The sequence below is a fragment of the Chaetodon trifascialis genome, chromosome 5 (genome assembly GCF_039877785.1).
Source record: "Chaetodon trifascialis isolate fChaTrf1 chromosome 5, fChaTrf1.hap1, whole genome shotgun sequence".
Taxonomy (NCBI): domain Eukaryota; kingdom Metazoa; phylum Chordata; class Actinopteri; order Chaetodontiformes; family Chaetodontidae; genus Chaetodon; species Chaetodon trifascialis.
The window spans coordinates 20,282,575-20,296,870 of NC_092060.1; the positions used below are offsets into that span (position 1 = coordinate 20,282,575).

The 14,296-nt window shown below is 45.1% G+C and overlaps 1 protein-coding gene across 1 annotated transcript; it reads right to left on the bottom strand.

The window, feature by feature from the left end:
* Positions 1–407: 407 nt before the first annotated feature.
* f9a (coagulation factor IXa) lies at positions 408–3,761 on the bottom strand. The gene is made up of 8 exons (XM_070963207.1): positions 3,698–3,761; positions 3,254–3,441; positions 3,142–3,166; positions 2,773–2,886; positions 2,106–2,240; positions 1,711–2,027; positions 1,475–1,598; positions 408–997 (listed from the first exon to the last, which is right to left on the bottom strand). Exons 1-8 carry the CDS (start codon positions 3,759–3,761, stop codon positions 408–410), a joined length of 1,557 nt encoding a protein of 518 aa, XP_070819308.1.
* Positions 3,762–14,296: the final 10,535 nt, after the last annotated feature.

Genomic DNA, 14,296 nt, shown 5'->3' on the forward strand with positions numbered 1-14,296 from the left:
TGTACATGTTAACTGAGCATTGTTCACAACGTAGACCGCTTTTGTAGTTAATTATTATAATGGCATTTATTTACTGGGTCAATGTAAATGACACTTTTTTTTGTTTTTTTGACATATCTATCTGCCACATATCTAACTTCTCTCTTCACCACACACACACTTTTGGTACAATGACATACTGAAGCTGCGCTGCTCAGACGAGTCACAGCGGAGTCTTTTATATACAGATGCTGCTGCTCAATTTAAACTTATGAACCATCTGATTCGTGGATTGCTTTCCAAATTCATTTTTGACCTGACCACTCGGAGCACAATTTTTAAATATCCTGTGACGCTGAAAGAGCAACAAGCAGAGACATATATTTCATCCGACATTGTTAAATGTTTAAAATCTATCCTCGTTAAATTTAAGGGTCAGGGTCGTCCACATCCAGCGCCAGCCTGCGTTTAGTTAATCCCATAACATGTTTTATCCAGCGGTAATAAAGGGACAGGCGGGTGTACACGCCATATTTCCCTTCCTTTGCACATTCCTCCCCCCAGCTCACAATGCCCGTCAGGAACCATGTGTCATGAATGCTGTTTGCGTGAGGACCTCCACTGTCGCCCTGACAGGCGTCTTTGGCCTCATCATAGTATCCTGCACAGAACATGAAGGGCGTGATCCTGGAGCTGCTGCTGCGCTTACACTCCGTCCGATCTGTGGAGGGAACCTCCACCTTCTGCAAAGTGGTAGCCGTTAATCCAAGGAAGCGCGTTCGGCCCCATCCGCTGACCAACGCCGGGGAGTGCTCCTCCACCAGGGTCTCAGTGAAAGCCTTGGGCCCGATGCAGATGGGCCGCACTGTTGTAGAGAAGGTGATAGGGCTCTTGAGGTAAATCAGGGCAATGTCATGGTTATACAAGCTTACACTGGCGTTGTAGCGTGGGTGTATGTGCTCCTCCAAGACTTCATAATTCTGCTCTGTGTCCTCGTGGATGTAGATGTTATGCTCCCCTGCAGGAAGAGATATTAGACTCAGTTATCACTGATTCCCTGAACAGATTTCCTCGACAATAAAGATGGCGAAAAAAATTCTGTATGAAGCGTAAAAAAATTTGATGAAAACAAGGATTAGTTCAAGAATTAGTTCAAGGCTATGATACACAAAGCTTTACACAAGGGCTGCAGCAACAATTATTTTTAAGTGATTCATTTGCAGATTATTCTTTTGATGAATCGACTGATCATTGGCTCTATAGGGAAAATGGCCCAATACACAGGTGACCTCTTCAAAGCGCTTGTTTTCACTGACAAACTGTGCAAAACTCAAACATATTAAGTTCACAGTCACATAAGACAAAGACATCAGCACACTGTCACAACTGAGAAGTTACAACCAAATGATTGATTCCAAAAATCAATGAATCGACTAATTGTTCAAGCTTACATTGAGCTACTCCATCAGGCTTTAGCAGAGGCGCTGAATCTTACCCACTCTGATGAAGAAGGAGCCTTGTGCCTCCGCCAGGCAATGAGCTGCAGTGATAACCCAGCGTTCGCTGAGAATGGAGCCCCCGCAGAATAACTGACCGCTGGGACGTGCGATGAAGGCCACCTGAATAAAAGACAGAACAGAAATGGATCACACTGCACACGCCGTTTCCCTCATGCATTTCCTGTAACAAAACTGCACATTCATCCTTCACACTCCCACTGCCATACAGTACCTGCCATGGGATCTCTCCCGGAATCACCACCTCGCCACCTACAATGCGTTTGTGAGGCCTAGGCGGCGCCTGAGCGGGCTCCTCCGTGTTATTGTACAGCCACAGGGGCAGCCTCTTTCGGGATCGGTTTCCTGCAGAGCCATCTGCGGCTGGAAGAGACGCCGTGGTGCCGGCTGGAGTCGAGGGAGGGGACGTAGTCGTGGCGTTGCTGGTCAGTGAGGTGGTGTTCTGCAGGCTTGAGTTCTCACGGCCGAGCAGAGACCTTGTGGACTCTGCACCCACCGCTGTCAGGGCGGTTCTGCCGCATGGAAACTCAGCTGGTGATGTGAGAAAACCATGGAATTTGTTATAGTCACGATATTTAGCGGAGAAGTCGTTAAGAAAGGAGAAAATACCTTCTGGTTCACAGTTGAACCCGTCGTCTGCCAGCCTGTATCCCGTCGCACAGGAGCATTTAGCCCCAAAGGTTCCCATCGATTCACAGAAGTGCATACAGTCTCCGTTGTTCACATCGCACCTTTTTGTGATAACTGAGGAGATATTAATTCATGTCCATCCTCTTATTACACATACATGTCATGTTGTTAGCATATAGTACATTCCCCGCTAAGTCAGATTTTGTCCCCCATCATTTACATTAGAAGTACATTAGAAAGGGATGTGACGGGAGGAATGATTACAACAAGCAAAACCAGTTTCAGTGTTCAGATGGCCTAAAACTATTGTTTTAAGACTCTAAAAAAAGACTCTAAAAATGACCCTATCCTTTCAGGGCACCTTCTTCACTGTCAAATAAATGGTAAAAGCACTTTGGCTGCTGTTTTTAGAATGATCAAAAAGACAAACAATCTAATTTTGGGACCTAAAACCAGACGGACTGTGGATGTGAGCGACTGATTTAATTTAGAAAAGAGGAGGGGGAATAAAAGGCATCTGGCTGTTTATCCTTTGAGACTGAGATCAGATCACATCTCATATTCTTAGACAATTTGGATCATGTGGCATACAAATTTAATTTCCTTTGATCACATTTTTAAATAGAGCAACAGGACTTTCGTTTACCAATCTCACAGTTCCTGCCAGTGACGCCGGACGGACATGAGCAGGTGTAGTAGCCAAGGTGGTCGCTGCATGAGCCCTGGTTCAGACACGGGCTTGATTTGCACTGATTACCATCTGAAGAAATAAGAACACAGCACTTCAGCATGAGGTCATCTACTGACCTCATTTCAGTCCGCCATGTTTACTCAGAGAAAAAAGAGGAACATCTGTATGTAAAAGCACGACTAGAGAATAACTTAAGCAATGACTATAAGAAGAAAGGTTCATAGTCTGAGAAGCCAAAGAGAAAATGAGGACAACAAACAAAGACAGAGCCACCGCTGCAACATTTCTACCATTCTCTGTTTGTGTTATTAAAAACTTTCTTACCTACATATCCCACCCAGAACGCCATCTAGAATAAAGAGTAAAGTCTCTGATGAGTACAGCCAGAAAAAATAAAGAATACATAGAAAATAAAACAAAATAAGTAAATACTGACCGTCTTCTCGTCATCCTCAAAGACCTCCCTGGCCTCTTCCAGGTCACACACTTCCTCCATACACTCTCTCTCCAAGTTGCCTTCCAGCAGCTCCTCAAACACGCCATTGTTATAGCGTTTGTGCCTCCGCAGAATGCTGTCGGCTGCCTCACCGGACAGGAACACTGGGTCTGAGGCTGGACCTGGACCTGGAGCTGGACCTTGGGCTGGACCTGAACCTGGGGCTGGACCTGGACCTGGAGCTGGAGTGAGCAAAAGGAAAATATAGTCCTTCTCATATGTCACAGCAACAAATACATAAGCTCTAGAGATGTCCTTTGTGAACAAATAGATAAAAGGGATGATCCTCGACCTCTAACGTGCTCTAACACACTAAAAGTAAGACTGCACACCAAAAATAAACCTCATGACTTGCGAGGATCATAAAGAATAAATATAATATACCTCCATAGCCCAGCTGAAGGTCCAAAAGCAGCAAACACGAGATGGACAAAGAAAATAGTGCCATTCGAAACAGCTCTGATGTCCCCGACACACACACAGTGGACGATCACTCCAAAGTACAGAACTCTGTTTGCACATGTACACTCACAATTAGTTGCATGTTTGTTCAAAGAAAAACATCTCAGCTCGGTCTGATAAAAGCTAGTGCGTCAACAGCAACACTCGCTATTTGGAAGTGAACAAAGAGTCCTGGTGAAATCCTGGACTTTCTTTGACAATAACGGGGTTCGTGAAACAGGTTCCCTAAAAGTCTGTTATTGTGACAGCTGAGGCCTTGGTGTTCGCCTCGGGTCGCCGGCCTCAGGCTGTGTGGGCTCTGCTCAGGTTTCCGATCCCCCCATCATCTGAAAAGACCAAATCATTTGTCCAGTTTTATAGCTATAAAGAAAACATATGGGGCTGCTTATTTACATACAGACATACAAAGCGTTTTAAAGCATATTCAACAAATGTGATTTTACACACACACAATCTGGAATATAAGATAAGATAAGATAAGATAAGATAAGATAAGATAAGATAAGATAAGATAAGATAAGATAAGATAAGATAAGATATTCCTTTATTAGTCCCATAATGGGGAAATTTCCAGCATTACAGCAGCAAAGTGGATAGCAAAAAATAGGGCATCAGTAAAAAAGACATTAAATAGCAAACGTAATGTAAACAAGGAATATTGAACAATATGAACAATTTAAACAAGGGGAAATACAGAAACTAGCACCCTAGTATGGGGAAATGTAAAATATGGGAGCAGTAACACCAGCAACTATTGGGTTTATTTATTTATTTACACTAGTTTGTTCCTCATTCGGGCTGCACGGTGGCGCAGCAGGTAGTGCGCGTGCCTCACAGCACGAAGGTTGCCGGTTCGATCCCCATGTCAGGCGGGGCCTTTCTGTGTGAAGTTTGCATGTTCTTCCCGTGCATGCGTGGGTTCTCTCCGGGTACTCCGGCTTCCTCCCACAGACCAAAAACATGCTCATTAGGTTAATTGATGACTCTAAATTGTCCGTAGGTGTGAGTGTGAGTGTGAATGGTTGTTTGTCTTTGCATGTGGCCCTGCAATCGGCTGGCGACCGGTTCAGGGTGTACCCCGCCTCTCGCCCATTGTAGCTGGGATAGGCTCCAGCCCCCCGCAACCCCGAAAGGGATAGGCGGTATAGATAATGGATGGATGGATGGATGTTCCTCATTCTTCGGGCTGAATAGTCTCTGTGGCTGTGGACATTACAGCTGTCTCTTTAAATCTCCCTCATTGTGATCTGAGCAGCCGTCTTGATCCTTTGAACCGGGCTTGAATTAGCCTGGTCATATTTGTGGACCAGTAAAAAGCTAAATCAACTTCTGAAGCAAACTGTCCAAGTCTTGCTTTTCATGATAAATCCAGCTTTTCTTATCATCGTCTGTGGCCGGGCCGGAGACGGAATACAGTTTGACAGGCTGCACTTCGGGCTTTTCACCACAAGATGGCGTACGTACATCTCAGTCGTTCAACAGAGCACAACATATCAGTGACAGGGATGGGTGAAAGGATCCTGTTCCACATTTATCATCACTGCAGCTCCGAGTCAGAGAATACATTACCAACAGCGCTGAGGAAAATGATTAATCCAGATTTATATTTAAGGAACAGCCTGATCTGAAAAGTGACTTCACAGCTCCAAAGTTCAGTTAACTCAGGATTTGAGGACGTTAACGGAAAAAAAAAAAAGGTCAATGGTCAATCAATCATGCTGATACGTGATAGGGTGATAGGAAGCTGGTGCTAATTCGGCGTGCCAGCAGGAGATTTAACTCCAGTGTCATTTTTTTGTGGTCTGGCGTCACAAGATGCAGCCCATCACCGGCTCTGAAATCCCCCCCAGAGGGAGTCCAGAGTCTTCTCCAATGTTGGCAACTATTGACCGGAGGCATTTATATTTCATTGAATCGTTCAGAGGCTGAATAATTCATGCTTGAGTAATTAACACTGTCTGCTCAAAACAAGAGCTTCTCAATCACTCGCAGCCAGGATGCATATCAGAGTGAAGTAGTTTTAGTTATCCGATGCCTGGAGCTGTTTCCTGGGGTAAACCTTTTCACAGGGGTGCCAACTATAGCCCAAAACATGACTCTGCGCTGGCCTTGTTGAGTCATATTTCTAAATGTAAGTCTGTTGCTGAGCTTTGTGGAGAGACTGTGGGCTTGATAACCCCAGTGGCATACTTTGCACACAGCCCAGTTTGATAGCAGTGGATGCAGAGCGCTGCCAGGCCTTGCTATAGGATGTGCAGGAGAATACGACAATGGTTTTAGCTGTTAGCACCGAGGTGCTGACGAGTGAGCTGAGCACGCTAACGAGACTGTGTCAGAGGGATGGAGTGGATGCATAGATGGATGGGAGGAAGTAAAATTGTCTGCGACTCGTCTATTGATTCATGAAGATCTCCCAGACTTCTCCGTCTTCGCTCTTTCTTTGGCAGCAGCGCACAGCTGGGGAGTCTGTGTCGGCTCCAATTAGATTAGTCACTACAGCGGGGGATCAAGTCAGGGCCTCGCAGATAATAAAAAGCCTGATGCTTGCTCAGTGCTATTGATTGTTACTGTGCTGCATCTCCCGGGCTGCAGGCGGCCCAGACCTCAGTCTTACGCCGGGGACTTGGTGTCATTTGCAGAGGGCTTTCTGCCGGAGTAAAACCGTCTTCTGTAGCTGTGAATCAGAGTGTTTGTAGAGCTCAAACAAGAGCAGCATGATTCAGGAAAATCTGCGCCATGACAAGTACACAGTAATAATTGAATTCTTTCTAGTCAAGCTTGTGCTGCTCAGTATAAGCAAAATTTATGACCAAAAATACAAAATTCAACCTTGAACACAGCCGAGCTTAATGAACACTGGAAAAACACTAAATCAAAAACCTAAAAAGATCGTTGATGGTTTTCAAAGGGTTGTTACATCAGTTGGTGTATTTTCATTTGTGACTGCAGGAAAAGCTCACACAAAGGAAGACTTTCCTCTCATGGTGTCAATCAGAGCTTACTGAGTCTGGACTTGTCTCTAACTTTGGCGGAAACTCGTTCTCCCAGAGTGACCTCGCATCGATACTCATCACCGATGATGCTCTGAATGCGTTTTGGCAGCAGCTCTCGGGCACAACGACGGACACTTTGTGGTCTCATTCTCATCACACTAACAGTCGACTGTGGTCTGAATAATCCCTGACTGGATCGTGGTTTTAATTCAATACGCTGTGTCAAACATTACGTCTACAAAATTAATGGCGAGTTTGCACACGGTGACATTTGAATGATGTAATGTTAATGATATGAAAAGATCTTTGGCCAACAGGGAGAGCGTCCTGTTTAATTAGCTGAGCCTTTCCTTCCAGGTTTTATGACGCGAGCTTCTTCACACCGTAATGTGTTTATCTCCTCATGTGTGGGTTTATTTATACACAAACGCAAGCGAAGAGAAGACAGATATCATATCTGTGTGCATGCTTGGCGACATGCAAGCGCTCTATCTAGGTTAGTTTATGACAATCACCCTTTTTTCCCCCCTCTGAGCCAGTTTTGGATAATCAGCCCACCGGCAGTCTGAGGAAGGCTGATCATTACTTCTCGAGCTGAGCGCAGCGGATCGTCGGGCGCAGGCGAACGAAACGTGAAACGTTTTATGTGAAATCCTCACGAGACACAGGGAGGAAGTGTGCGGTGTCACCCGCCTGAGCGCGGCAGAGATTATAGGGGGGTGGTGTAATTATATTCACTCTGTATGAAATAAAGAAGTTCTTCAGGAGAGAAAAACTAAAGAAATGTAAAACAGAAGAAGAAGAGAGCATGTTTAAAGGAGTAGTTTGACATTTTGGGAAATACACGTGTTTGCCTACTGAGAGTTAGATGACAGACAGCCTCATATGCGATCTCGCTCTTCTTCTCCCTTACTCTCTCTCTCCCTCTCTGTCCATCGGCTGTACTGGGAGCTCTCTCTCTCTGTCTTCCTCACCCCTCCCTCTCTCACTCTCTCTCTTCCTCACCCCTCTCTCTCTCTCTCTGTCCATCGGCCATCCTGGGACCTCTCTCTCTCTCCCTCTCTCTCTCTCTCTCTCTCTCTCTCTCTCTCTCTCTCTCTCTCTCTTCCCTCCCTCTCTCTCTATCTCTCTCTCTCATCCTCTCCTCCTCTTCCTTTCCTCCCTCTCTCTCTCTCTCTCTTCCTCACCTCTCCCTCTCTCTCTCTCTCTCTCTCTCTCTCTCTCTCCGTCCATTGGCCATCCTCGGACCTCTCTCTCTCTCTCTCTCTCTCATCTTCTCCTCCTCCTCCCTTCCTCCCTCTCTCTCTCTTCCTCACCCCTCCCTCTCTCTCTCTCTCTGTCCATTGGCCATCCTCGGACCTCTCTCTCTCTCTCTCTTCCCTCCCTCTCTCTCTCTCTCTCTCTCTCTCTCTCTCTGTCCATTGGCCATCCTCGGACCTCTCTCTCCCTCTCTCTCTCCCTCCCTCCCTCTCTCTCTCTCTCTCTCTCTCTCACTCCCTCACCCCTCTCTCTCTCCCTCCCTCTCTCTCTCTCTCTCTCTCTCTCTCTCTCTCTCTCTCTCTCTCTCTCTCACTCCCTCACCCCTCTCTCTCTCCCTCTCTCTCTCTCTCTCTCTCTCTCTCTCTCTCTCTCTCTCTCTCTCTCTCTCTCTCTCTCTCTCTCTCTCTCTCTCTCTCTCTCTCTCTCCCTCACCCCCCCCCCCACACACACACAGTCTGTGGTATCAATCTCCTTATTTAATTTTGGCTTGAACGTGAAAAAGCACATTTCCCAAAATATCAAACTATTCCCTCAGAGCGACTCTGGTACTTTGATTTTTCGGTTTCTCGGGTTTCAGGAAGCAGAAGTGATGAATCTGTCTGAAAACAGTCCGTTTTACAGACTTTTTCAGGAGGCTGTTGAACATTTTGTTGATTTCAATCTCTGAAACTGTGGCTGACTTTATCACTGACACTTCAGTAGTATAAACTTTGGGCAGGGAGCTCAACTCTGCTGGTAAATAAAGACAAACGGGCGATCTGCTTGATACTCTGTGTTAGTGGGCGTTTCTCACTACACTTGAGTCTTGGGAGCTTGTACAGTAATATCCACAGGGAACTCCTGTGATGTGAGCAGTAAAAAGCAGCACTGCGGGCCTCAAAGCACTACCCCCCCTCCATCACCCCTCCTCTAGATAAAGTCACTGACATTAATGTGATATTTGAGAGTTTCGCTCCATTAATTAGCACAGGCACTGCTGTAATTTGAAAGCCCCATGTTTCACACCCGTTCCCCTGCTTGCCCACATGCATCCCCACCAAGCCAAACACACTGACACTGACATTTTAACAACTGGCTTGATATTTAGCTGAAGACAGAGAGGCAGTGTTTGGATTCACAGGCTCACAACACCAGTCACAGGCCAATAGTCTTATAGTATTGGAGGCCTTTCAGCTGAAATCTGGCCAGTAAAGCATAAAAAGTTGTGTTCAAACCCCTGGTGCAGTCGTAGGCATGCTGGGAAAAGCTGTAGATGTAAACACAGCATGGCATTTAAATTTTCATGTTAATCAATCAATCCTCTATGAGGCCGAGGACTTCCACAAATCATTTACGTGATTATAAGAAGAACTGATCAATAAAAGCTTCCACTTTCACGTAAAATCAAGCACTCAAATGATCTAATGCTATTATATTCACTGTGGTATGGATTGATATTAGACTTATTAAACCAGGTAAGGCTAAGTGGGTCAGTGACCCAGTAATGCTTGATCTAATTAATTCATAGGTTTAGCTAAATTTGTAAATGTGTCATTTATGGATGCGTGTTTATTTGCTGGAAAACGTTTTCTAGAGTAACTCAATCCACAACACAATCCAGTGCCTGGGTTCGCATGAACAGAGGCACTTTTCCAGCTTACTCTTGCCAATAGTGACCCAGAAACGCAGCACTATTGTGAATTCCTAAGAAATGAGAGCTCAAATGCACTCCTAGCTCTGTGAGCCGTGATGCAGCCGAGCTGACAGACGCTGCCGGCTCGCGGATGTTCAGCCACCGTTAATGAAAAGTGGAGCTCCCATCCCTCCTGGTCAGAAAGTGCCTGCGAAGCTCACTGTTTTCCTGCTGAATGTCAAAAATGAGTTTGTAAAAAGCGACATCGGACAGAGCCGACCAGGTGGAAATGGGTGAAGTAAATTTTCATGGTAATAAATCAATTCCAACTTTGCACTCTTTACATGTAAGAGATAATAACTGACCTGCCAGGAGATGGATGGAGACTTCATCACCGGAGGTAAAAGGCAGAGTGTCATCTGCACCAAATACATGTAGATCATCAGTCCCACAGCTGAAATATACCCTGACTCTGTGACATGAGAGATATAAAAATGCAATCTGGGGAGAGGCCATGCCAATTATGAGGTGTGTTATAGGGAGACGTGACAGAAATACGACATCATGTCACACCTTTCGACCTCGACCTCTTTAGCTTTGAAATAACTTGCTGGCCCCGTTCTGACCTTTGGAACTGAGGTCAGTGCGCCTGATCTCTGTGCGGCTCAGAGATAAATGAGCAGGTGCAACAGTCCTGCAAGTAACGTGTGATGAAATCCATCACTTTTATGTGCAAGCCTGTGCTAACATATAAACATGCAGACACAAAGACCTGCACAGCCTTTATCTTCATGTTCAGTCCTCCGTTTCTATTATCCTGCATTTTCTTCTCTGCTATTATTCATTATATTCATCACTCATTCATTCATTTATGGTGACGACATGCAAACATTTTATATGGATGTCTAACACATACAACACTGACCTCTCCTGCATAATGCTGCATAATCTACTCCCTACAATAACAGCCTCTAATGTCTGAACAAGAACATCTCTTTCATGGTTTCATTGTTGTATATTAACTTGGTAAATCCACAGTTTAGTCAGTTAATCTACAATTAATAAACCTGCAATCCTCTGATAAGATTGAACGTCACAAGAGGCGGTGATTCATGTAACTTTTGGCACATTTCGGGTGTGAGACAGAAGATTGTTTGTGATAATTCCAATCCACAACGCACAAAGTACACACACACGTTCTGCAAACACTCCTCGACCTCCAAATTTTATCGGCTGTCATCAGCACCGCTGTAACAGAACCCGCCTGATTAGCTTATCAGCCACACTCAGAGCTTGAATCAGGTTAACACCTACAATCAGGGGCGGGCAACCAGCCCTGCTGCACAGTAATGGAGCATTAATCACCCCCCAACACGTCACCGCCCGTCCCACAGAATCAGGACTGATCCCTCCTCACACCCAAACCAGCTCCTCTAATGTTGGATGATTTTCAGTCCGGCTGAGTTACAAATCGAGCAGCTCCTCTGCGATTGGTCCAGGGTTAATCTGCCACCCTATGCAACTGATTTATAAATCAGCTCAGTGTGCAGATGGGGTGTGTAGCTGCTATCCATGTGATTGGACATTGATTTTCAACTGACTGCCGTGATGAATGCACATTTTAAGCAAAATAATTAGAGAAAACTTTATTAAAAATACTGAAATTAAACCCTCTATGTACAAATTTTCTTTTTGCTTCCTGTATGTACACTTTTTTTTTTTTTTGCTTTACACATACTGGAGGAAACCCGCATGCCTGGATTGAACCCATGCAAAGACAGAACAGGCAATCTCTTCAATCTGCCCCGAGTGACTGTTTGTGACTGAGATATCGCGACTTGAAATGCCAAAAAACCTGCTGAAGAACAACATGAACTGCAGTCAGGCACTCTAAACTTCCTCTGCTGGACAACCGACACTGAAATATTACACTGTGAGTCTGTATGGCCCGAACAGATGATGAGGGTAGAGTGTGTGTACACAATTCAATACTTTGTTTTCAAATCTTGGTGCGACAACTGCTGAGCTTGTTAGATTCATGTATAAGGCTGATATTTACCGCAGGACACAAAACAACAGCTACAACAGATCAGCTCACTGCGTGTGCGTGCACGTGTGTGGCGCAGCGCGAGCTTAAGGTGATGGTGCATTTCCGAGCAGAAATCCTGCAATCAGCAGACAAACAGGAGTGATTCAGGGTTATTCTGTGGCACTGGTGGACACGGCCTGTGATGTGACATCAGAGGTGACAGAGTGTGAGTCAGGGGTTTGTTTGTGCCGCACTAACCGGGCTGCAGGGCTTTGCTTTAAACAGGCTGGGGGTGAATGTAGCACTGTACTGCGATGCCCCGCTGAAAAGGTCAAAGGGGGCCTCAGGCCATGGACACAGTGGGAACACAACCCACTGACATTTACACTCCCTCGGACTCTCGGTCTTTATGCCTCATTCCCAACATACATACGCACGGCCTGCCGGTGAGTCAGCGCTCCGCCTCATTTCAGCAGCACCGTGTCACTTATCAGGTAAAGTCACTCGCACCTTTTGGGGTTTGATGATGATTTTACTCCCCAAACATCTCTGTCAACATTTATTTCCATTTTCAAACACGTGCGTGGAATTCAAAACGTATCCTGACCAAAACAAACAACCGTTACTGCTTCTTCATGAGTTCTGGGTCAGTTTTTGGGGCTGAAGTGGTTTATCAATTTAGAAATCTTAAGTTTAAATTTAGAATAAGTTACATAGGGTTAAAACCTTTGCAGGGTTTCATACATATAATGATGAAAAGACGTCAGTAATGTCACCAAGTTGAAACCCTGATTCAATCATGTGAATTGAGACGAGGCTCCTTGCTCATGTAATGCATGTAGTGTGTTAATGATTTACACTTGTTGTGTGTGTACGTCTGATAACGGCTCTTTTGGTAAGTGATGAAGACATCCAGTCACTGCCCCCCCCTCCCCCTCCCCCAGGTGTAACCTCCCTGACCCCTCGGCTAAGCGGTCAGCTCCTATCGATTCGCAGTCTTCTCCATTCTGCTCTGCCACTAAGACAGCCACTACCATAAATAATAACTGTCCACCCTCTCACTGTCAGTGACTGCTAATGAGCTGTCACATCTCAAGATTTAAGAAAAAGGAATAAATCAATACATTTGATCAAAAAATAAAAAGCCAAGCACTCTTCTTCCAACAGAAGGGACTGAAAGCAGTGGATGGAAAATGATGATTTAATGACAATCATAATAACATCATAAAATCATAAAAATGAAGGGGAACAACAGTCGGGGGCCATAGATAAAAATGCAAAGAGCAGGTGAACTACTCACTGAGCACAACCACAGAAGAAGAGTGTCATCTGTTAACACTACATGAGGAAATAAAGACTGAATAAAGACACTTAACAAGGGATATAAAATAAAATCTATGTGCACATGCTCTTTGAGTGCAGCGTACACATGGAGTCTATCTCCCTGTCAATCAACATATTAACAGTCCTGGTCTTTAAAATCAAGTATCTGCAAATCAAGTGCAGATACCTCATGCAGATAAGGCAGTTATGCATTCAGTCATCAGTGTTAATGACAGAAACAGTCACAATGCAGCACTATGAAAAGATGTAAAACACTGTATATTTCAACATGTTTTGGTTCTCCTCCTGCATCACAATTATCTTAGCGTGGGTTCAGTTTGTCTTCATGTTTACAGAGAAAGAAATGGCACGGCTGACCAGAGCAGACCTTGTTTTTACAGCCGGAATGGTTGGACCATTTGAGGCAGAGCCCCTCACTGAGGCAGGCCGCAGTCTGCCTTAGACGTCTAAGAAAGATCCGAGCATGTGAAGAAAGTTTGAAAGGAGTCCTGTTTCTTCTAAAAATAGCAACCATATAGATCTTGTAACCCTCAACCCGCAGGTCTTTTTCCTCTGCTGCCACTGAGTGCTAAGAGATGTGACACAGAGCCTGCAGAAATCAGACGGGGACTGGGCTGGGACCTCTGAATGACGGCTGTTAAAATTAATACCAGAATTATAATTATTGCAGTAATCTGAAAGGTGGATTAAGAGGCCTGAAAACTATTTGGATTTCCGGCTGAAAGCGTCACTCGTGCACTGTTTTGGAACTGGAGGGATGAGGCGCAGGCTTCATCTGTACAGCTTTTAAAAGGTAAGGAGCCCACACGCTTTGAGCTTTAAAACACACCTCTGGACACGAACATGCTGCGCAGAATAACTTTCATTACCGGTCAGCAGAGATGTCAGTGTCAGCTGCGACACAGGGGAAAGATGATGAACAGCGTTTCCTCGCAGTGAAGCCTCGTGACGGGGCAGATCCTGTTTGTGTTGGTGTTAGACAACTTTGCTTTGGAGATTCGCCTCCATTGTGCTGAGGTGACTTTTAGACTTTAGACTGCTGATCTTTGGGACGGATGTCACAAAACCTGAGCAAATAAAACAAAAGCTTTTTGTATGGATGGACACCACGAGTAAGTGAGTAAGAAAAGGTTGTTTCTGTAACTTGGGCCAACTTTAAAGAGATAACTGATGGTTGAAAGAGGATCTGAAGGGCTGCTTCCCATTACACACAAACTCTATCGTCTCTCTTGATGAACATACAGGTCTCACTGCCGTTTGTACTGCTGCACTGAAAACAGACT

Coding starts and splice junctions, on each gene's coding strand:
- f9a (XM_070963207.1), bottom strand. CDS start 3,761: ATGGCACTATTTTCTTTGTCCATCTCGTGTTTGCTGCTTTTGGACCTT. Junction 2,241..2,772: donor TGGCAGGAACTGTGAGATTG/GTAAACGAAAGT, acceptor ATATCTCCTCAG/TTATCACAAAAAGGTGCGAT. Junction 1,599..1,710: donor CGGGAGAGATCCCATGGCAG/GTACTGTATGGC, acceptor TCTTTTATTCAG/GTGGCCTTCATCGCACGTCC.